Source organism: Salmo trutta, chromosome 5 (genome assembly GCF_901001165.1).
Source record: "Salmo trutta chromosome 5, fSalTru1.1, whole genome shotgun sequence".
Lineage (NCBI taxonomy): Eukaryota > Metazoa > Chordata > Actinopteri > Salmoniformes > Salmonidae > Salmo > Salmo trutta.
In genome coordinates, this window is record NC_042961.1 from 54,570,073 (window position 1) to 54,595,165 (window position 25,093).

The 25,093-nt window shown below is 39.8% G+C and overlaps 1 protein-coding gene across 3 annotated transcripts; it reads left to right on the plus strand.

Moving 5' to 3' along the window:
- The first annotated feature begins 3,750 nt into the window (after positions 1-3,750).
- On the plus strand, positions 3,751-20,686 carry LOC115194544 (serine/threonine-protein kinase PLK4). 3 transcript variants are annotated; one of them, XM_029754303.1, is made up of 11 exons: positions 3,751-3,826; positions 3,974-4,000; positions 15,021-15,158; positions 16,388-16,490; positions 16,745-16,836; positions 17,113-17,196; positions 18,279-18,340; positions 18,455-18,541; positions 18,708-18,762; positions 18,842-19,030; positions 19,172-20,686. In XM_029754303.1, the coding sequence occupies exons 3-11, from the start codon at positions 15,033-15,035 to the stop codon at positions 20,045-20,047; spliced, it is 1,674 nt and encodes a 557-aa protein (XP_029610163.1). In that variant the 5' UTR covers positions 3,751-3,826; positions 3,974-4,000; positions 15,021-15,032; the 3' UTR covers positions 20,048-20,686. The 3 variants fall into 3 exon arrangements, with proteins under 3 accessions (XP_029610163.1, XP_029610162.1, XP_029610164.1); XM_029754302.1 differs by lacking the exons at positions 3,751-3,826; positions 3,974-4,000 and adding an exon at positions 12,427-12,918; XM_029754304.1 differs by lacking the exons at positions 3,751-3,826; positions 3,974-4,000 and adding an exon at positions 14,451-14,479.
- The last annotated feature ends 4,407 nt before the right edge of the window (positions 20,687-25,093 follow it).

Sequence of the window (25,093 nt, forward strand, 5' to 3'; positions counted from 1 at the left end):
TCCGTGCGAATGTTTTAACAGTATCTAATATTTCTTCTTGGGTGATCTCTGTTTTTATTGATCATTTTTTGTCTGCTGTTGTTGCGTCTTAGAAGGCAATAGGATCCATCCAACTGTTTAATTCTGATTCATATACATTTTCATAGAAGCTATTAAATGTGTAATTAATTGCATTGTTTCTAACTACCGCTTGTGTATCGTTAACCTTTAAAATTATAACTGGTTTAGCATGTATGCGTCTTGTGATAGCTGCAAGATATTTACCAGGTTTATTTGTCATTAAGTAGTATGTTTTATTTGTTTCTCTTCAAAAGCAAAATGGCGTATTTCTGCTTAAGTTCAGATATTTTATTTTATTCTTTACCTTGTGAATATTTTTTATGTGCTTTTTCAAAGATGGTTTATTGTTATTTAATTTTAATTTCTAAATCAGATGTAACTTTTGCCGAGTATGAGATTAACATTCCCCTAATGTACGCCTTAATGGCATCCCAAATTATATCCTTGGTCGGCTTTTCTCTGTCCTCAGTCTAATGGTAAAGGTTTTCTTTTTTATTTACTTATTTTATAAATATCAGATTTTATTTACTTATTTTATAAATATCAGAAGATGCGCTCTGTTCATTCTCCAAATTCTGTTGCTAAGTATATTTTCTATTGATGCATGATACGGGAGAATGATATGATACCACTATATTCTGAATATTTTTAATCCAGTAAATTGTTGAGTGCATTTTTGCATGTAGTCAATTCTTGAATACCTGTTCTTAGTTTGAGATAAAAAAGGAATAGTCCTTTAGAATACACTCCAGGTGTCCTGTAAATTATTTGTAGGGATTAACATTTTTCAGCCTCTTTGGAGTCTCGCTAAATGTAATCTTATGATTTAGGTCACCTGCTAAAATAATAGTTCCTGTCTAGATTTGATCTAAAAAAGCTAGAATTATATCTAAAAGCACAAGATTTGCCCCCTGGTGGGATATACGATGAAATCAATGTATATTTTTCACCATGTAAGGTACAATTCCACATTTAAAAATGGCCTTCATGGTCCATGTGCTGGGATATAAAGGAAAATTGTGTATTCTTATTTATCAGGATGCCTACACCTCTGCTTTTACTACACTAGGTGACAGCATAGGCCTCTCCAATCCAGCTCCTATTAAAATGTAAAAATTCTCTCTTCCAAGAAAACCACATCTGCTGACAATCTCTTTCATTGTTTGAGAACCATATGCTTTTTTCCCCCATCATGGAGCCCGTGCACATTATATGTGATAATTCGGATTTTGTTGGTCTTTACTTAGACAGAATAGATGAGGTTAACTTTGATTCTATCACCCCATTTGTTTCATATGACGTGTGTTACTGCCTGGCTCAGTTAGCAAGCTAACGCTAGCTAGATAACTAATGAACAGGTTCACATGTTCACTCAACCTAACAAAAAGTCCTTCAAGCACAAAACTCCTTAGCTAGATGTAAGTATGTAAAGACTTGATTACGAAAAAATATGTATTTTGCAGCTTTATTGTTTTAGTTAGAACAATTCTGATTAAAAGGGGGTGAATTACACTGGTAAAAGGGTCCTCTTTTTATTGTCTCTTCTGTATGCTCCCCCACATGGAGGTTCTCAGCCACTAACCAGCATTGCCATTGCACAAGTAGAAACAGTTTGTCTGTACCAGGTCGTTACACAGTAGGAATGTCTTTTGTTCTAGCAAGAGATGGAACGGCCTCCTACTGTGCTAAGTACCTATCTGCAGTGATATTTCTTGGTGTGCCTGTACCTTAAGGAAGAGACCATCTGATATGGTCACAAAATCCTCATGCCAAAGTGGCAGTCTGTTTGTGCGATCATGCTAACTCCTCCTGTCACTCATTGTCATGTTTGGCTTGACAATGACAGAAATGAAGTTGGCAAGAGCACAAACTGATCTGGGAACAGGCTAAAAATCCTAGGGTATTGAATCATTTTCTTACTGACTATTGACTTCAAATGTTTGCTGGGCTTTGATTACCTTGCAAGAGCTATTGGGTTTTGGGTCAAGATTCACATGGCATTGACCAACACACTATTCTATTTGCAGATATGGCTTCCTCTAGAAGTAGTCTGCTTGAGAGTTCAATTGCTCTATATGTCTAGATTTATTCATGGACCCAGTCACCACTCCCTGTTGCCGCAACTTCTGTAAGAATTGTATCGGAAGTTACTGGAATTCCAGTGATATACCCCAGTACCCTATGTGTAAAGAGGAGTTCTTCAAAAGACCTGAGCTCCGGGTCAACACATCATACAGAGAAGAAGTTGATCATTTTAAGTCTGAGTGTTAAGGATATAAAGCGCCCCGTCTTCGCTGGTCCTGGCGACGTGACGTCTGCTCTGGGAGGAAGCTCAAGGCCCTGAAGTCCTGCCTGGTGTGTCTCACCTCTTTCTGTGAGATTCACCTGGAGCCTCACCATAGAGTGGCGACCCTGAAGAGACACACGCTAGTGGACCCCTTGAAGAACCTGGAGGACAGGATGTGTAAGAAGCATGAGAGGCTCCGGGACATGTTCTGTCAGAACGACCAGACGTGTCTGTGTCAGATCTGTGCTGAGGCGGACCACAAAAATAACTTCATTTTTTTAACTGTGGAAAAGGAGTTGGAAGTGAAGATGGTACGTTTTTTTCCACAAGATCCTTCAGCACTTTTATAAAATCAAAAATTCAAAAAAAAAAAAACTATACATAGTAGAAGAAAATGAATGAGCAAATAAGGGGCATGAATACAGTTGGAAAATTCCAGTAACTTTACCCTAAAATTCCCAGGTTACCCGGATATTCAAGTTGCAGGATTCCCGGATTTACTCCTGATTCCAGGAGTCATCTAATCGGGATTTCTTGAAAATCTGGGAATTTGGGAGGATATCTGGAAAACCTGGGAATTCGTCAAACATTGATTATGTAACAATTTTGTTTACGGTTGTTTCCCCAGGCCCAGGTCAAGCACACTGAGGCAAATGTTCAGCAGATGCTCCTGGAGAGAAGAAGGTGAAGGAGATCAAACAATCAGTGGAGCTCAGCAGAGTGAGTTCTCATGTAAGCATCCTGACTTTTATTGTTCCCATCTATGTGGGCTCCACTTTAAGATACTCTTATCTTGCTGATACATTATTCATGAGGTGTCAATTCTTGCCCCTATATAATCAAAGTCTATTCATCTATTTGTTCTTCAACTTATTTTTGATCTGTTCTTTTTGTTGTATTTTTCTTACCAGACGAGTGCTAATAAAAAGTTCATGGACAGTACCCAGATATCCAGTGCTTTAATAAAGTCCATTTCCAAGATCCTTACCGAGCTCTATGAGGTTATTGAGGAGAAGCAGAAAGCAGCAGAGACATAGACTGAAGGGCTCGTCAAGGAGCTGGAGGAGGAAATCAGTGATCTACAGAAGAGAAGCGGTGCTCTGGAGCAGCTGTCACACACCGAGGACCACATCTACCTGATGAGGTACAAAACCATAAGCCACTTTGTTCTAAGCATCATTTGGATATGTATTTCCCACCGGTCTTAGAAGTTGTTTGTGAGTCTGTGAAAATATGTTACAATTTGTGTTGTACACATCAAGCATCTCATGAGAAAAAAAAAAAAGAATTTTCCATAAGCATAGTAATATTATTTAATTTTTCTTTCACAGAGATGCAGGGAAGTCTGTACTCTTCCATAAGGCAAGAGCTGGACCAACATCCTTGTAGACAAAGACCTGTATCTGGGCTTGGTGGAAAAGGGAATATATGCGATATAGGATTATCTCATGAAGGAAGTGAGAGAGTTATCAGCTGAAGGTAAGCATTTGTAACATTTATTATCATTTCTAAAGGCTTATTTATGAAAAACTATTTTAAAGTCTTAACAAGTATTTTAATGTGTGGGTTGGCAGTCTTTAAATTCTATTTTTGAAATTGGATAAGAATCAATGTTTTCTTCCTCAGAGCTGAAACAGATGCAACAATGTGCAGGTGGGTGTGAATCATTGACTTTTCTAAATCTTGACTCTAAATAGATTATGGAATAAGAATCTAAATATATGGTTTTGTTCTACTGTTTCAGTGGATGTGACCCTAAATCCCAGAACTGCAGGCATGGAATTAAATATTAAATACAAACCGAAATATATGTATTCAATTTGTGCAATACAAATTTAAAAACTAGAGAATTGCAATTAAATTTCTGAATACAAATTCAGTTTCTGTTAGCGCTAATATTACTCTATAAGCAGGTCCTTGGCTCATCGTCTCTCCAGATAGGAAAGAAGTCCGTAAATCACCAAAAAAACAGAAAGTTGACAAAAACCCAGAAAGATTCACTCAAGATGTCTGCTACAAGACCATGGTGCTTGCCTACGGAGCTGTGAGGGGAACGGCACCTCCGTACTTTCAGGCTCTGATCAGTCCCTACACCCAAAGAAGGGCACTGCTTTCATCCACCTCTGGCCTGCTCGCCCCCCTACCTCTGCGGAAGCACAGTTACCGCTCAGCCCAGTCAAAACTGTTCGCTGCTCTGGCACCCTAATGGTGGAACAAGCTCCCTCACGACGCCAGGACAGCGGAGTCAATCACCACCTTCCGGAGACACCTGAAACCCCACCTCTTTAAGGAATACCTGGGATAGGATAAAGTAATCCTTCTACCCCCCCCCCAAAAAAAAAAAGATATAGATGTACTATTGTAAAGTGGTTGTTCCACTGGATATCATAAGGTGAATGCACCAATTTGTAAGTCGCTCTGGATAAGAGCGTCTGCTAAATGACGTAAATGTAATGTCTGTGTCCTGGCTAATGACGATCATCTCAACGTCAACAAAACAAAGGAGATGATCGTGGACTTCAGGAAACAGCAAAGGGAGCAACCCCCTATCCACATCGATGGGACAGTAGTGGAGAAGGTGGAAAGTTTTAAGTTCCTCGGCGTACACATCACGGACAAACTGAAATGGTCCACCCACACAGACAGCGTGGTGAAGAAGGCGCAGCAGCACCTCTACAACCTCAGAAGGCTGAAAAAATTTGGCTTGTCACCAGAAACACTCAAACTTTTACAGATGCACAATTGAGAGCATCCTGTCGGGCTGTATCACCGCCTGGTACGGTAACTGCTCCGCCCACAACTGTAACGCTCTCCAGAGGGTAGTGTGTTCTGCACAACGCATCACCGGGGGCAAACTACCTGCCCTCCAGGACACCTACACCACCCGATGTCACAGGAAGGCCAAAAAGATCATCAAGGACAACAACCACCCGAGCCACTGCCTGTTCACCCTGCTATCATCCAGAAGGCGAGGTCAGTACAGGTGCATCAAAGCTGGGACTGAGAGACTGAAAAACAGCTTCTATCTCAAGGCCATCAGACTGTTAAAGAGCCATCACTAACATTGAGTGGCTGCTGCCAACATACTGACTCAATCTCTAGCCACTTTAATAATTGAAAATGGGATGTAATAAATGTATCACTAGTCACTTTAAACTATGCCACTTTATATAATGTTTACATACCCTACACTACTCATCTCATCTCATATGTAAATACAGTGAGGGAAAAAAGTATTTTATCCCCTGCTGATTTTGTACGTTTGCCCACTGACAAAGAAATTATCAGTCTATAATTTTAATGGTAGGTTTATTTGAAAAGTGAGAGACAGAATAACAAAAAAATCCAGAAAAAAACACATGTCAAAAATGTTATAAATTGATTTGCATTTTAATGAGGGAAATAAGTATTTGACCCCCTCTCAATCAGAAAGATTTCTGGCTCCCAGGTGTCTTTTATACAGGTAACGAGCTGAGATTAGGAGCACACTCTTAAAGGGAGTGCTCCTAACCACAGCTTGTTACCTGTATAAAAGACACCTGTCCACAGAAGCAATCAATCAGATTCCAAACTCTCCACCGTGGCCAAGACCAAAGAGCTCTCCAAGGATGTCAGGTCTACAAGACCATCGCCAAGCAGCTTGGTGAGGTGACAACAGTTGGTGCGATTATTCGCAAATGGAAGAAACACAAAAGAACTGTCAATTTCCCTCGGCCTGGGGCTCCATGCAAGATCTCACCTCGTGGAGTTGCAATGATCATGAGAAAGGTGAGGAATCAGCCCAGAACTACATGGGAGGATCTTGTCAATGATCTCAAGGCAGCTGGGATCATAGTCACGAAGAAAACAATTGGTAACACACAACGCCGTGAAGGACTGAAATCCTGCAGCGCCCGCAAGGTCCCCCTGCTCAAGAAAGCACATATACATGCCCGTCTGAAGTTTGCTAATGAACATCTGAATGATTCAGAGGACAACTGGTGAAAGTGTTGTGGTCAGATGAGACCAAAATGGAGCTCTTTGGCATTAACTCAACTCGCCGTGTTTGGAGGAGGAGGAATGCTGCCTATGACCCCAAGAACACCATACCCACCGTCAAACATGGAGGTGGAAACATTATGCTTTGGGGGTGTTTTTCTGCTAAGGGGACAGGACAATTTCACCGCATCAAAGGGACGATGGACGGGGCCATGTACCATCAAATCTTGGGTGAGAACCTCCTTCCCTCAGCCAGGGCATTGAAAATGGGTCGTGGATGGGTATTCCAGCATGACAATGACCCAAAACACACGGCCAAGGCAACAAAGGAGTGGCTCAAGAAGAAGCACATTAAGGTCCTGGAGTGGCCTAGCCAGTTTCCAGACCTTAATCCCATAGAAAATATGTGGAGGGAGCTGAAGGTTCGACTTGCCAAACGTCAGCCTCGAAAGCTTAATGACTTGGAGAAGCTCTGCAAAGAGGAGTGGGACAAAATCCCTCCTGAGATGTGTGCAAACCTGGTGGCCAACTACAAGAAACATCTGACCTCTATGATTGCCAACAAGGGTTTTGCCACCAAGTACTAAGTCATGTTTTGCAGAGGGGTCAAATACTTATTCCCCTCCTTAAAATGCAAATCAATTTATAACATTTTTTACATGCGTTTTTCTGGTTTCTTTTGTTGTTATTCTGTCTCTCACTGTTCAAATAAACCTACCATTAAAATTATAGACTGAACATTTCTTTGTCAGTGGGCAAACATACAAAATCAGCAGGGGATCAAATACTTTTTTCCCTCACTGTACTGTACTCTATACCATCTTCTACATCTTGCCTATGCCATTCGTCCATCGCTCATCCATATATATACTGCTCAAAAAAATAAAGGGAACACTTAAACAACACATCCTAGATCTGAATGAAAGAAATAATCTTATTAAATACTTTTTTCTTTACATAGTTGAATGTGCTGACAACAAAATCCCACAAAAATAATCAATGGAAATCCAATTTATCAACCCATTGAGGTCTGGATTTGGAGTCACACTCAAAATTGAAGTGGAAAACCACACTACAGGTTGATCCAACTTTGATGTAATGTCCTTAAAACAAGTCAAAATGAGGCTCAGTAGTGTGTGTGGCCTCCACGTGCCTGTATGACCTCCCTACAACGCCTGGGCATGCTCCTGATGAGGTGGCGGATGGTCTCCTGAGGGATCTCTTCCCAGACCTGGACTAAAGCATCCGCCAACTCCTGGACAGTCTGTGGTGCAACGTGGCGTTGGTGGATGGAGCGAGACATGATGTCCCAGATGTGCTCAATTGGATTCAGGTCTGGGGAACGGGCGGGCCAGTCCATAGCATCAATGCCTTCCTCTTGCAGGAACTGCTGACACACTCCAGCCACATGAGGTCTAGCATTGTCTTGCATTAGGAGGAACCCAGGGCCAACCGCACCAGCATATGGTCTCACAAGGGGTCTGAGGATCTCATCTCGGTACCTAATGGCAGTCAAGCTACCTCTGGCGAGCACATGGAGGGCTGTGCGGCCCCCCAAAGAAATGCCACCCCACACCATGACTAACCGACCGCCAAACCGGTCATGCTGGAGGATGTTGCAGGCAGCAGAACGTTCTCCACGGCGTCTCCAGACTCTCATGTCTGTCACGTGCTCAGTGTGAACCTGCTTTCATCTGTGAAGAGCACAGGGCGCCAGTGGCGAATTTGCCACTCTTGGCGTTCTCTGGCAAATGCCAAACGTCCTGCACGGTGTTGGGCTGTAAGCACAACCCCCACCTGTGGACGTCGGGCCCTCATACCACCCTCATGGAGTCTGTTTCTGACCGTTTGAGCAGACGCATGCACATTTGTGGCCTGCTGGAGGTCATTTTGCAGGGCTCTGGCAGTGCTCCTCCTTGCACAAAGGCGGAGGTAGCGGTCCTGCTGCTGGGTTGTTGCCCTCCTACGGCCTCCTCCACGTCTCCTGATGTACTGGCCTGTCTCCTGGTAGCGCCTCCATGCTCTGGACACTACGCTGACAGACACAGCAAACCTTCTTGCCACAGCTCGCATTGATGTGCCATCCTGGATGAGCTGCACTACCTGAGCCACTTGTGTGGGTTGTAGACTCCGTCTCATGCTACCACTAGAGTGAAAGCACCGCCAGCATTGAAAAGTGACCAAAACATCAGCCAGGAAGCATAGGAACTGAGAAGTGGTCTGTGGTCCCCACCTGCAGAACCACTCCTTTATTGGGGGTGTCTTGCTAATTGCCTATAATATCCACCTGTTGTCTATGCCATTTGCACAACAGCATGTGAAATTTATTGTCAATCAGTGTTGCTTCCTAAGTGGACAGTTTGATTTCATAGAAGTGTGATTGACTTGGAGTTACATTGTGTTGTTTAAGTGTTCCCTTTATTTTTTTGAGCAGTGTATTTTTATGTACATATTCTTATTCATTCCTTTACACTTGTGTGTGCATAAGGTAGTTGTTGTGAAATTGTTAGATTACTTGTTAGATATTACTGCATTGCCGGAACTAGAAGCACAAGCATTAAAATACACTCGCATTAACATCTGCTAACCATGTGTATGTGACAAATACAATTTGATTTGATTTGGTTCAGCTCTGGAAAACACTACTGAAAGGTGAGATAAGAAAACATCACATTTTACTTAGTTGTTGTGGTTTTGCATCACAAGCTCCATGTCACACAATATAGAAAAGTGAAAAGACAAGCAGTATCACATAACACATAATGATCATGCTCGGCTATGAAAAGCCAATTGACATTTACTCCTGAGGTGCTGACCTGTTGCACCCCTCTATAACCACTGTGATTATTATTATTATTATTATTATTATTTGACCCTGCCGGTCATCTATGAATGTTGCAACATCTTGTCCATGTTCTGTTATAATCTCCACACAGCACAGCCAGAAGAGGACTGGCCACCCCTCAGAGCCTGGTTCCTCTCTAGGTTTCTTCCGAGGTTCCTACCTTTCCAGGGAGTTTTTCAGAGCCACCGTGCTTCTACATCTGCATTGCTTGCTGTTTGGGGTTTTAGGCTGGGTTTCTGTATACTGTAGCACTTTGTGACATTGGCTGATGTAAAAAGGGCTCCTCCAATCCTCCAACTCGGGACTTCTGGGGAAACTGGATGATTTTGGAGGTACCGGAATTTGGCAGCCATTTTATTAACATAGACATATTATATATTTTAGGTGGGCGTGCAGGGCAAATCTAACTGGTTCTTAGGAGTTGCACAGCGGTCTGTGAACAGGAAGGAGTTCATCGCGGCGAACCCCACCCAAGGTCTCATCGAAGCCAAAGATATTCAGGCCTGCACTGACACAGCCTTTTCTCTCACTCTTGTTGACGGCTTGCCCACGAAGGTTGGGGTGTTTTTGAAATATGAAGGCGGGCAGGTCTCGTTTTACAACGTCAAGGCCAAGCCTCACATGTACTCGTTCGTCGTCTGTACCTTCAGAGAGAATGTTTTTCCTTTCTTTGCCCCTTGTCGAAGTGACGATGATAAGAAAGAGATCCTACCTCTTGTTTTATCTCCAGTTCAGCTCACAGAATGATACACATCATTTTTTGGGAGTTCAAAGATTTCTTAAAAACCTTTTGACTTTGATATTATTTTGATTCTTGCTCATAGAAAAACTGAAGAAACGATGAATTTACATCATTAAACAACTGCATAGAAAATAGCATAAGAAAACACTAATTTAAAGACATAAATGATGATATATATAATACAGAACACTTGCAACATATTACAGGATATTTATTTTCCAATCTGGGAGTTTTGGTAAAGATACTGGCAAAATTGCATAATGTTACTACTGTGTACGAAACCCATATAAGGTGATGAACTAAATACAGTTAAAGTCGGAAGTTTACATACACTTAGATTGGAGTGATTAAAACTCATTTTTCAACCATTCCACAAATTTCTTGTTAACAAACTATAGTTTTGGCAAGTCAGTTAGGACATCTACTTTGTGCATGACACAAGTAATTTTTCCAACAATTGTTTACAGACAGATTGTTTCACTTATAATTCACTGTATCACAATTCCAGTGGGTCAGAAGTTTACATACACTAAGTTGACTGTGCCTTTAAACAGCTTGGAAAATTCCAGAAAATGATGTCATGGCTTTAGAAGCTTCTGATAGGCTAATTGACATCATTTGAGTCAATTTGAGGTGTACCTGTGCATGTATTTCAAGGCCTACCTTCAAACTTAGTGCCTCTTTGCTTGACATCATGGGAAAATCAAAAGAAATCAGCCAAGACCTCAGAAAAGAAATTGTAGACCGATGGTACCACGTTCATCTGTACAAACAATAGTACACAAGTATAAATATCATGGGACCACGCAGCCATCATACATGGGACCACGCAGCAAGCATACTTCCAAAGTTGTGGCAAAATGGCTTAAGGACAACAAAGTGAAGGTATTGGAGTGGCCATCACAAAGCCCTGACCTCAATCCTATAGAACATTTGTGGGCAGAACTCAAGAAGCGTGTGCGAGCAAGGAGGCCTACAAACCTGACTCAGTTACACCAGCTCTGTCAGTAGGAATGGGCCAGAATTCACCAAACGTATTGTGGGAAGCTTATGGAAGGCTACCTGAAACGTTTGAACCAAGTTAAACAATTTTAAAGGCAATTCTACCAAATACTAACTCAGTGTATGTAAACTTCTGACCCACTGGGAATGTAACGAAAGAAATAAAAGCTGAAATAAATCATTCTCTCTACTATTATTCTGATATTTCACATTTTTTAAATAAAGTGGTGATTCCAGCTGACCTAAAACGGATTTTTTACCAGGGTTAAATGTCAGGAATTATGAAAAACTGAGTTTAAATGTGTTTGGCTAAGGTATATGTAAACTTCCGACTTCAACTGTATGTCTGTGTTCCTCAAGATATAGTTGTTGTTGTTGTATCATTGTGGACCAGTGTTTCTTGTCCAAAAAAGAACTCCAAGGTTAAATTGATAATTCACACGATTTACAAAATAACATATTAGTATCCTTATTCTGTAAGTAGTCCATGGAGAGGTATGACAGCAATCCATGATTTGTTTTATTTTCCCTAGTACGGTTTTCAAATGCTAACGTTTTAGCATTTGTGGGGCAAATCCCATGCAAGTCAGCTTTTTTTTTCAAATTTGAATTTTTCGCACATATCCAAATCATTACAAAATATCTCAAATTGATTGTGCTCAACAATGTCACTATAGATGACTTGGACATAATGCGTTAAACATGCTAATATAGGTACCATGACTTGGCATTTGTACCTTGTCCATGAACTGCTCATATAAAGAAATGTATACCTGTACCTCACACATATTTAGATACAAATTGAGAATCTTAAACTGTCACTTCTATTACTAAATCCAACACTACTATGCACTCTGTTCAAAGGGAAAGGTATCATGTATGTATCTGTGTATAGAACCATCTAGAATGCTTGTAAAAGCACAAAGCCTGTTTTATCACGGCCAGTGCCAATTATGGTTTCCACCATTTCAAAGTAGTCAACTGGGTTGGACTTCAGACATAGGCAGCTGGTGGCTGCCTTAATTGGGGAGGAAGTGCTCATATTAACGCCTGAAACATAGTGGTATTGAACACATGATTTCCATGTGTCAACTCACTCCAGCCATTATTATGAGCCATCCTCCCCTCACCAGCCTCCTGTTGGGTTAACATTTTTAGATATTTAGCAGACCCTCTACAGGAGCAATAATGGTTTAGTTCCTTGCTCAGGGACAAATTTTTCACCTAGTCATCTAAGGGAGTCAAACTAACAACCTTTTTGGTTACTGGTCCAATGCTCTTAACGTCTAGGCTACCTGCCGCTTACAGGATGAATCACAGCATTCCTTCCAGGTCAGCAGGAGGGATCAGCCAACGAATTATACCAGACAGAAGAGAAAGCAAAACACTCGGCTCCCTAATTTTTTCTGATCGGGCAGGACCACTCTGGTCTACTTATTTCCTCTTTGTGTCCCCTCCCTGCTCACCCCACTAAGTAGACCAGAACCAACTGTTCCCTCTCTTGCATGAGCATGCTAGAGGTTTTGGAGGAACCGTTAGCTCTCGCGGGAAAAGCATGCTCACGTTAGAAAAGAAACGCCCACTTACAAAGACAGGAACCTTGACAATTTCTTTCAATGGTAAACGGCCTGAGTATCTTGTTTATCCACCATATTTGATTATATTTCTGAGCAAATATTCCAGCACTATGCATGATCTAGGCCTTATGCCTGTTTAAACTATACACAATCCAGCACAGTAGGTGGAAGTATTCACCAATAAGTTCATAGAAGTAGAAAATTGACTCCTTTAAAATGGAGATAGCCCTCAATGGCACTGTCCATATTGTCACAGAAAGGACAATGGAAAATATAGGGGGTGTGTCCTCTTGTCCATCTTTAGGATGACATGACTTTTGAAAGGAGTATTTAATGCTTTTTTCCAGATGTAAAGTAGAAGCAAATAGGAGAGAACACGTTCAAAGGGAAGAACGTTCCTTGTAAGAGAATTTCATACAATCAACAGGTAACTTAATACTGAAATAACGAACCCTTTTAGAAGTCTATCATGGTATTCTAATACTCCTAAAGAATGTGGGTACATTTCCATTTGTGTATTTTTTTATTTTAATCTTCCTTTGTACTTGTGGGGAAAAGTAGCTTAAATCCCAGCTGTTATAAGAAATGTCAGATGTTTTTGTTCTGTGTTTTATCTTCCTGTCATGGAATATTCAGTTGATATTTTTTTTTTTACAATTACTGAAAGTGATATGTTCATTGGTACAGTGCACCTTTTATTGTTGTATGTGGATGGATATTATTGGATATAATTGCTTTTAAGGACATTTGTTTGGGGCTCAGCAGTTCTAAACAGTGTATTGATAGATTTGCATTGTAATTATATTCAAAATGTTTACAGGCATTTATCAGGAGAGATATTTCCTCATGTTTACCAAAGATGGTGTCATTTCTGAGAAACAGATGATGATCTCTAGGTCAGGTTAATGAAGGAACTGTGAGCTCGCTCGGGAAAAGATGCTCACTCTAGAGAGGGAAACCCCACTTACAGACAAGATATAATTGCTTTTAAGCAAATTTGTTTATGGCTGAGCAGTTCTAAACAGTGTATTGACATTCTTGATGTCACCCTGTACTTTTACAGTATGTTGTTAAACCTGTTCTAGAGATCATCTGATATGGTATTAGACACGAAGGGCATAAAAGGGACATTTCCCCTTAGCTCTGCCACTGTACATATTCATTACTACATTACGTTTTGTCATAGACTACAAAGTCCAAACCACAATCTAGAATATGCGCATTTTAATTTCACTGCTAAAATCAGGAAGTTTCGACTTTCTGTGCATTCGTCTGCTCAGAGTGCAGAACAAGGTTCGACATTCATAGCAAATGCATGATGAACGACGGGTACAGAGCAGGAAGCACTGCCCCAACATGATATCAGTGCTGTGAAAAAGTATTTGCCCCCTTTCCAATTTCCTCTACTTTTGCAGATTTTTATACTGAATGTTATTAGATCTACGCAAACCCAATATTAGATAAAGGGAACCTGAGTTACCAAATAACACAATTACATACGTATCATCTATTTCATAAACAAACTTTCCAATCCCCCTGTTTAACAAAGTAATTGCACCCTTACACTTTAGCTGCAATGACCCCAACCAAACGTTTCTTGTAGTTGGAATTTTGGCCCACTCTTCCATGCAGAACTGCTTTAACTCAGCGACATTTGTGGTTTTCAAGCATGAACTGCTCGTTTCAAGTCCTGCCACAACATCTCAGTTGGGATTAGGTCTGGACTTTGACTAGGCTATTCCAAAACTTCACATTTGTTGCTTTTTAGTCATTTTTATGTAGACTTGAGTGTGTTTTGGATCATTGTCTTGCTGCATGACACAGCTGCGTTTCAGTTTCAGCTCACACGTGGAAGGCCTGACATTCTCCTGTAGAATTCTGATTCAGAGCAGAATTCCTGGTTCCTTCTATTAAGACAAGTTGTCCAGGTCCTGAGGCAGCAAAGCATCATCAAAATATCACATTACCACCACCATGCTTGACTGTTGGTATGAGGTTCTTACTGTGGAATGCAGTGTTTGGTTTTCACTAGGCATAATGGGACACATGTTGTCCAAAAAGTTGCACGTTTGACTCATCTGTCCATAGAACATTCTTCCAAGAGTCTTGATCATCCAGGTGCTCCCAGGTGCTTTTTGGCAAACTTGAGTCAACTGTTTGTACGAGACCGGTCCTATGATAAATTAAAAAAACAATGCTTTATTCCTTTAAGAAAGGAGGCAAATACTCATCAGCAGAGTTGAGTGAAATACCCCTCAGCAAAGTTTGAAATTGGCATGGTCTAGTTGACTCAACAACTAAAAACACAGAAGTTTAGGTTCCTTAATAAACCAGAAAATCTATACTTATTTCTGGTTGTTCATGAAAGTTAATTGGTCCTACTTTGTAGTATACCCCTCTGCATTTCATGAACAATTTATTGTAGGCTGCATTTCAAAACAATGCATTTTAACATAATTCCAAATATTGTACTGTACATACATTTTTTACATTTGAGTTACTTACCAATGACACCATACTGTATTCTAGAGAATTCTAAAGATGGGGAATACACAGAGTGTCCTTGAGAAGAAAGGATACACTATCCTGAGGAAGGTAGAGAATGGTGTCATAGCTACTGACAAAGATGGGGACCAGTTTGTCATTAAAGAGATCAAAATCAATGAGGTAAGTGGACACCATTTTGTTTTCTTTGAGAGTAACGATTTCCAATAAGGTGTGTTATTTATGTGACTATAGATCATTTATAAGGAATTTGGCATGAGTCTGCTTTTGTTGTGTTAATCATATTTCATAAATTATACTATAGGCTGCCACATGTCAGTCTCTTTTTGTACTTATTTGACTTTTCATTGTATTGTTTTACTGTAAATTGTGTTGCAATTTTAAATTATTTTTTTAATCTTAAAAGGGGGTATATGGTTTAAGCTGATATATGGTTTAAGATGGTTATACTACTGTATGGATAGTTTAACTATTTGATGTAGATTATCAAAAATATGTAAATAAATAAAAATATAAAATATTGAATTTGGCCTTTACTACTATAGCCGATTGAAACGCATTGAATAACACATTCACAAATGGCAAAAAAAGACAGTAAAGAAATAAATCGTAAGGAGTAAAGTTTTGAAGTGTCTGTCCTGAATGTAGGAGATATAAGAAGTTCAGGAAATATATATATTTAACCCCTAGCTCCATACTTCCATTCATGTGAAACCATCGTGTTCGTGAGAGTCATCTTCCCATAGAGTGGTCATAATAGTTTGTAGGCCAAACCGTTCGGACGCTACAGTCGTTTTCGTGACTAGACAGATTTTCGGGATGTCCCATGGTCTGACAAACACCGCTGTAGCTCGGTCGCCTTCCACCACAGATTCGGAAGACGGATGCGGATACGGAAGGCGGATGCTGTGGCTAGAGAACAGCCAATGGAGCGTTGTTTTTAGAATACGGAGGAGGCGGCGTGGTTTATCCAGGTTTATCCGTTCTGACGCAACAGTCGTTTTCGTGACGAGACAGATTTTCGGGATGTCCCATGGTCTGACAAACACCGCTGTAGCGCGGTCACATTCCACCACAGATACGGAATGCGGATGCGGATACGGAAGGCGGATGCTGTGGCTAGAGAACAGCCAATGGAGCGTTGTTTTTAGAATACGGAGGAGGCGGCGTGGTTTATCCTCTGGATGCGGAGGATTGAGAAGCAGAAATCTCTAGTTTAAAGTGACAGATTTTTATGTGGATTTTTTTTATGTTACTTTGACGTATCAGTGCTTCAATAGACTCTAGGGGTTTAAATAAAGTTTGAAGGGAGACAGCTATGCCTAATTTACAAACCTTTATAAAGTAAGGTGTTTGGTTTTGATTGAGTAATGTGGTTTTTGCTTTAATAGCCCTCAGATTTAAAGGCCAGTGCTGGAGGCATTTTCTCTGAGGTTGAAACTCTCCTGCAGATAGATCACCCCCATGTTTTAAGCCACAAGAACTCTTTCCAAGGTAACTAATGTGTTTCCTTTTCAGTTTTGAGAGACGATGTTATGGGTGATTTCCCAGATAAAGATTACAACTCCATTGAGAATGCTTTCTAGTCCAGGACTAAACTTAATCTGTGTCTGAGACACCGTCCCAATATGTTTTTTGCACAGTATCAAGATACCACAGTATCAACATAACATTTAAACAGAGGAGCTAGCATGCTTTAACATTATGTCCCACAACACTATATTCACACAAACTATGCATGATTACAGATGATACAAGTTACTATGTAGTGATGGACCATTGTGAGGGTGGAAATCTCGCACAGAAGATCAAAGAGAGGAAGCCATTTTCAGAAGAACAGGTTTCTGATGGAATAACATATTGGTTGCATTCCAGTCTGACTACATTGCAGATGTCTCATTGCATCAACAAAAGGTTGCTTACCAAGTCATCGATTCTGCAGTCGGGCATCAAATTGATATATCATATATTAGCTGATATGTTCACCTATCAAGGTGTTGTGAGATCTGTCAGGCTTCTGCAATGTAGTCAGCCTGGACCAAACCATTTCCATTTATGACATATCAAAATTATTTTGTTTTAGGCTAAACAAATTCTGGACTGCTTTACTTCTCAGATCATGGACTGGTTTGTCAAAATCTGCATGGCTCTGAAGCATGTCCATGAACTGGGCCTTCTTCACAGAGACCTGAGACCACAGGTACACACTGGTCTCCTAGGTGGTTCTCAACCCTCTCCTCACCGACCGCCATATGTTCAATGTTTATGATCTACTCCAAAGATGGCAAACAGGTGTGCTAGTTCAGGTTTACTACAACATTTAAAATTACTCTCCGAGGGGAGGTTTGAGAACCACCATTGAACACCAATGTCATCAAGGCAAGGGTGGCTACTTTGAAGAATCTCAAATATAAAATATTTTTGGGTTACTACACGATTCCATGTGTGTTATTTAATAGTTTTGATGTCTTCACTATTATTATAGAATTTAGAAAATAGTACCAATTAAGTAAAACCCATGAATGAGTAGGTGTGTCAATACTTTTGACTGGTACTGTATATTTATATAATATATTTTTTTACACATATTTAACCCTTTTTTGGGGGGTAGGCAGAAAATTACCTCCATACTTCCATTCATTTTTTTAACTGGTACCCGTTACCTTTAGACGAGTCCCATAAAACGGAGAGCACCATCGTGTTTGTGAGAATCTCCCCTTTTCACAGTGGGGTAACATTAGTTTGTAGCCCAAACAGTTCGGACGCTACAAACAGAAGTTGGCACATCGACGGTACTAACTTCAGATAAGCCCCTTGGGGTTAAATATGTATTTACATGTTTTTGTTATTTTTGAGTTAGTGGCTTCCACGCACCCCAGCGGCCAAATCTGTGGTGGCGCCATATCTATATCTTTCAAAATGTTTTGCTTAGCCGCCCACGCACCACTAGTATACAAAATATATATACATAATTTTTCCATATTAACACAGAAATAATGGTAAATTGTGTTTTGTGGTCGGAAACTAGTTACTTGACAACGTCCTAATATTTCTTAAGGATCAAAACAAGGGTTTCCAAATGATGACTTTTTGACCCCTGTTGGTGCTTTTAGGGTTATTCTGTACATATTCATCATCTTTTTGAAAAGACAAGGGTTAGAGTTGTCCTGAATATAGCCTTTATGTGGGACAATTAACTGTATTTGTTATTTGATGTGATATAAATGGTTAATTAGCTGTTTTGTTTTCACTCAACTAAATATATATATTTTTCTTCACTAGAATATATTCCTCACAAAATTTGGGACACTTTGTTTGGGAGATTTCGGAAGAGTCAATGAAAAGTATGTTACCTTTTTTTTTTTTTTTTCAATAATAAAGTGGTGAAAATGGATTTGAATACATAGATGTTACATCCTGTTAAATGATTGTCTGCTGATGAGTATCTCTCCTACCAGTGCTTCCCAATCTGGATCTTCAGACAATGGAATGGTGGGTTATTTAGGCCCAGAGATTCTGACTGGTGGAATTTATGACACCAAAAGGTAAATTCTAAATAAAAACAAAGACAAATATATCAAAGGGGACCTGCAACCCTGTGATGTCATATGTTTGGCAAATGCAAAAATAATATTTCCATAATGAACATTTGCCTCCAATGTGAAATCACCATAGAGAATAAAATATAAATGCATTTTCCCTCCTTTGCAGTGATATTTGGTCCTTGGGATGTGTGCTGTATGAGTTGTGTATGCTTCAGAGTGCAGTAAGTAAATCCTCCATCTCCTTATTTGCCTCTTGCTAAAGCAACATGCAGTGTGATAGTAACAGTTCTTTCTTAACAGTTCACTGCAGCAAGCACAATCAAGCTCATTCCCAAAATACTGGTGGGTCCTTACCCATCTCTCCCAGAGAGTTTCTCACCTGACCTCCATCAACTACTGAGTGACATCTTCCAACAAGACCCGACCAGTAGACCTTCAGCTGGTGAAATCCTGGCAGAACCCTTCATTATTAGTTTCCTCACGAAAAAGGTTTGCAATACATGATGATATGTTACAATTGTTTGTTCATTCATCCATCCATAAATTCCATCCTTATTTCCATCCTTCAATCAAATGATCTGTTTGTCTGTCCACCCATTCATCTATCTGTCTAAATAAATTTTCTTATAGAATGAAAAAACTGTGGAGGAGCTCCAGACAAACTTGAACAATCTGAGAACGCTGGCAGACGGCTTGGAGAGTGTGCACCAGGGCACCACCATAGGCAGTCTGACTGGAGGTGTTATTGGGGCAGCTGGAGGAATCACTTCCATAGTAGGCCTCATCCTGGCTCCCTTCACTCTTGGCGCCTCCCTGATCGTCACAGGGGTGGGAATTGGGGTGGCTGTCGCTGGTGGAGCCACAGCCGGAGTATCCAACATCACCAACATGGTCAATCAGTATACCGACCGCAAAGCCATCACGAACATCATCAAGGAGTTCCAGGAGAAGATGAACTCTTTGGTGACATCTCTACAAAACATCGCTGAGGGTTTGGAGACTTACAGGATGAGTGGCTCCTTTACCACAGAAAGAGTCAGTTTAAATGCAGAGAAGCTAGCAAGTGCTGGGGCGAGGGTTGGGAGGGGCCTAGGAAGCATCCCGGAGCTTGTCCGATTGGTCCAAGTGGCCTCCATTGGCAAGGTGGCAGCCCAAACTGCAAGGGCAGTGCGTGTTGCAGAGATGGCAACAGGAATATTCTCTGCTTTCTTTGTAGCAGTTGATATCTTCTTCATCGCCATGGACGCAAAAGAGATCCACAACATACGACAGGCGAAGGCTGAGAAACAGTCTAGTGATAGCAGTAAGTTACACGTGATGGACACAGACTCTACGACTAAGCTGAACCCTGAATGTGAAGAACCAAAGGCTGAGGTCAAGTCAGAGACCATGAAGTTCACCCAGACGATCAGACATACAGCTGATCAGCTACAGGAGAGCCTGGACGAACTGAGGGACGTCATCTCATTCATTCCTAAGAGAGAGAACTGTCACTTAGACAATTGAAACTATACTCAGTTGTAGTGATTGTAAAAGATGCAGAAACAAGAAATAGAGCAGATTGAGTCATTCATTGATACACAACTTCTCTGTAAAACACAGGTATAGGCGGTGTGACTTTGACACCCTGATAGGCCTTTAGGTTTTAATCGTGAGCAAAATCCTTTTTCTGTTCTTCAATTTTTGCAAAAATCAGCTATGATAAGTAGGTTGTAGAGACATAATTATACAGTATAGCTCTGCTTTTGTCACGTCCTGACCAGTAAAGGGGTTATTTGTTATTGTAGTTTGGTCAGGACGTGGCAGGGGGTGTTTGTTTTGTGGTTCGGGCTATGTATTTAGGTAGAAGGGTGTTTGGTTTATGTGTTCCGGGGTTTGTTAGTCTATGTTAGTGTATTTCTATGTTCTGTCTAGTCTATTGTATTTCTATGTTTAGTTAATTGTTTTGGCCTTCAATTGGAGGCAGCTGTTCCTCGTTGCCTCTGATTGAAGGTCCTATATAGAGGGGTGTGTTTTGTATGGGGTTTGTGGGAAGTTGTTTTGCGCTGATAGGGTTAGCCTGCAAACTGTTATGTTGTCGTCCGTGTTCTTGTTTTTGTGAAGTGTTCGTGGTTATTTAAAATAAACGTAAAAATGAGCACTCAACCCGCTGCGCCTTGGTCCACTCTTTACGACGACCGTGACAGCTTTAGTACTGAAGCTCTTTCCTTTCAGGTTATGACAGTTGACATGATTTGATCTGTACATTTTTTTTTCTTACATTCCACTTTTATACAACCACCATCACCACTTCATGTAGGCTATTATTAGATTGAAACAACTGACACTTTTGTAGTTGTGTAATACACCTGATATAATATACTTATTTTGCTCACGGTGTATTACACAACTACAAAAGTGTCAGTTGTTTCAATCTAATAATAGCCTACATGAAGTGGTGATGGTGGTTGCATAAAAGTGGAGTTGTTGCAATAAAAGATTTAGTAATTTTTATGAAATTATCCTGGGTAAACAACATCTTATATAATCATAATCTATAAATGTCTGCTTACAAAAATAAAAAGGACGTTTTAAACACAATATACCTTGTCTTAATTGAAAATATTAAACAGATCATATAGAAAAAATAACTTAACATAGCAACTTAACAAACATATTTTTTGTCCAACTTCTGTGTCCATGATTGATTGATAAATTAATAACTCATAAAACAGTATATCAATGAATCAGTTAAACAGAATATAAACAGTTAAAAATATGAACTTCAATTCAACATCACCTAAAAAGTTTGAAAACGATGTGAAATGGATAAAAAAATATGAATTATAAAGAGTGAGCTCCAAAAGTATTAGGAAAGGGCAACATTTGTTGTTGTTTTGGCTCTGTACTCAAGCCCTGTACTTTAACCTCAGTCATTTTATAATCTAAAATACAGACTGACAGCTTCCCTTTTGAGGGCTTTTTCATCCATATCGGGTGAACCGTTTAGAAATTACAGCACTTTGTGTACATAGTTCCCCCCATTTAACATGTACAGTACACAGTATGTACTATTAACATTAACAGGGTGTATTTCTAGTATTAACTTTTCTCAGCATGGCCCCCGTTTGACCCTGTCTTACACGCGAGTGGCATGTTAGTGACAGATCGGTGTTTCAATGCATATTTTTGTCTAAATTACTATACATTCTAAGTGTGCAGACCCCCACAATCAACCTGATACCCGCAATAAACAATTGTGGGCAACCCTAAATCAATTACGGGCACGGTTGACCTCCACTCGTCCCTCCCGGACTCATTCTTCTGGCCTCTTTTCATTTTCTTCTTCAGATAGCTTTACGGTGCATCCTCGTAATAGCACACATGTAACTCAAGCCTGTCAAAGTGGATGGCCCTTGATAATGTCCCAATTACGGACACGTGAGGTAACGTTACTCATTTCATAACCTTTAGTGTTATATTCAATCGGCTTATGTAACTGCCTACATTCTGCCCTCTTATGGAGCTCCACAATTACTGTATCTTACTGTTATATAAATCGTATTTGTGATTTTGTGAATGCATTATATTATTTTTATACCAGGGTTATTGTTACTTCTTTGTAATATTGTTTTATTGCTATATCCTGATATTGTATTCTAACTACTAATAATTCCTCTTTATTCTGTACTTTCAGAAACCACACACACAAACTGTATTGAACAGTATTTGCCAATATCATAACTGCAACTGGACATCTTTCAAGCTGAAGATTGAGGACAGCTTGCGTATGCTAGCTACACTCCTTAACAGATTTACTGGATAAAAACACATACTGTAGGCCAATATGTAATAGTTGTGCATTTTGGTGGTTGAATTGGTGGTGGTTGAACAACAACAAAAGTTGGCTTTTCTAGAGGAAAAACAACTGCAAGAAAAGACTGACAACTTATGAAAATGCATAACCCATATTTCATATTCATGCAGTGATTGAACAACAACTGCATTTCCAACCCCCCACCTCTAAAGGCATAATATCATGGCAGGTCACCTGTCAGGTCAGTCAGTCAGTCAGTCAGTCAGAAATTGCTGCAGATGTGCTCAGTAGTGCTTGAGCATATGATACTCCCCAAAGCATGGTGAAACACATAGAGGTGTGTCACTAGCTAAACACATGTACTTTGTCAACCTCCTCAATGCTACAGCTTAGCTCACTAACTACATACATAAACAACAACACTGAATGGCTCAGAGTGGGAGTGAGAGGTTATGTGATTGACTGCCGGCACGCGCCACTTGTATCAAAAAATCACTATCAATAAATGTTTTGTGTGGTAATTATTTATTTATTTACTGTTCTATTCACATATTTTCAAGTTCTGGGGACAAATCATGCATTCCGATTCTTGCATAGATCGTAATGGACACATTATGTGTGTAAAATACTTTTTTGAAGGTTGTACTGATTGCAATGAGCTAAACTAATTACAGCTATGTGTGGAGCCATGCTTGTTGACATATAATGCATTCTGGGTTTCACGGAGACATCTGTCGGACCAAAGATGTTATAACAAAATCAGGTGAGGGAGTGTTCACTAATTTTTCAAGTAAACTTCCGGAAGTGAATGGGATGTGAACGATGGTAGACGACACACCCCCTTCAACATGCATACTATAAACAGACCAAACTCGTCTTGTTTCCTCTTATTATCTTTGGTAGATGTGAAAAAACAAACATGGCAGCGAGCACAAACTACCCATCGTCGGATTACTTTCAATTTCTAGAAAGTGTTTTACTAAATTATTTAGATCAATGGTGAGCTCACCTGTGATGTGATTAATTATAAATAGTAATTGCTCTTAGCTAATTCATATTGTAGTTTCTGTCAGCCGAGAGGTTTAAAAATATGACCGCTTGTGTTATGCCAATCTTTCCTCAGTTAGGAAAGGAATACCTGGGATAGGATAAAGTAATCCTTCTAACCCCCCCCCCCTTAAAAGATTTAGATGCACTATTGTAAAGTGGTTGTTCCACTGGATATCATAAGGTGAATGCACCAATTTGTAAGTCGCTCTGGATAAGAGCGTCTGCTAAATGACTTAAATGTAATGTAATGTAAAGTTAGCGCTAGGACAAATGTAGCCTACATTTTTTCCGGTTTGGATGATTGTGTTATGCTGTAGCTACTTCTGTGAATGACTGAACATTGCATTCAAAAATAAACTGCTCACATTCTGGACAAAACTTTGTAAGGACTGTGTTTGTGCAAAATGTTTCTGAAAAAACATTGTGAACAGCTCAAACGCTGATTGTTGCGTCATAAATAAGCATTCTAATCACACCGGTTTGATCGTAAGCTACAGGGACCACTGTAGAATGATCACACCCGTGTGAAAATGTTAATTGTGTCAATGTTACTTAGCTAATTCTGATTTCCCCCCAACAACCGCGTCTACAACTCTGCATTAGTGATTCCTGTGTTTCTGGAACTGGTGTGTATCACTAAATCTCTATTTTAATAAGAATTATTTTATTTTTTTCTGAACATATCTATTCATGTGATAAGGGTTTCACCGGTCATTTATTTTAAGAGGTATGTTTTTTACTTCCAGATATTCAGGAAAAACAGTAAGATCAAATATGTCTACTTTCATAAACTGACTTAATATTTAACGCATCAATAATTAATTCCATTAAATAACAGGATTTGTAGTATTCAAAATCCTAAAGTTTTACAGAATGTTTTTTTCATATTCTTCATCATTACAGATGAAGTCAAAGCGGAACTAAAAGAGAAGAAGAAAGGTATCTCAAATCCATCCTCAATATTAATATATGAAGTATTAAATTCAGTTTCACTCAATCTTTGTATGGTTTCATATGGATTTTCTAAGAAAGATTAACGATGTTCCTCGTACAGAACTCACCAAAATGGATCAGTTATTGGGAATAAAAACTAAATCAAATTGTATTGGTAACATACACATGGTTAGTTGATGTTAATGCGAGTGTAGCGAAATGTTTGTGCTTCTAGTTCCAGCAGTGCAGTAATATCTAACTAGTAATCAAAACATTCCACAATAATAACCTAATACACACAAATCTAAAGGGATGGAATGAGAATATGTACATATAAATATATGGATTAGTGATGGCCGAGCAGCATAGGTAAAATGCAATAGATGGTATAAGATACGGTATATACATACAGTGGTTCCTCCTTTAAAAGTTGCGAGCTTGCACCGCGGGACTTCGAGGTACCCAGGGTCACGGCGTCATTGCTCCAGACCACCACAAGGGGGAGCTAGAGCACTCATTAGGCATTTGTGTCCCAAGGTTTTTATATGACCAATCATATCGAGTGGTTCCAATGACGAATTTTGACGCAAGCCACCCTTGCCTTGTGGCGATCTTCAACAAAGATGGCTGACAAAACATCACAGGGGAACCAGATGTAAGTTGTTATAACGTTATCACGAGTCAAGCAAAAAACGTACAATTGAAAGGTATGTTGATATGATATGTTAGTTAATGTAGAGACAAACGTTTATGGCAAAAAAAATGCACAAAGT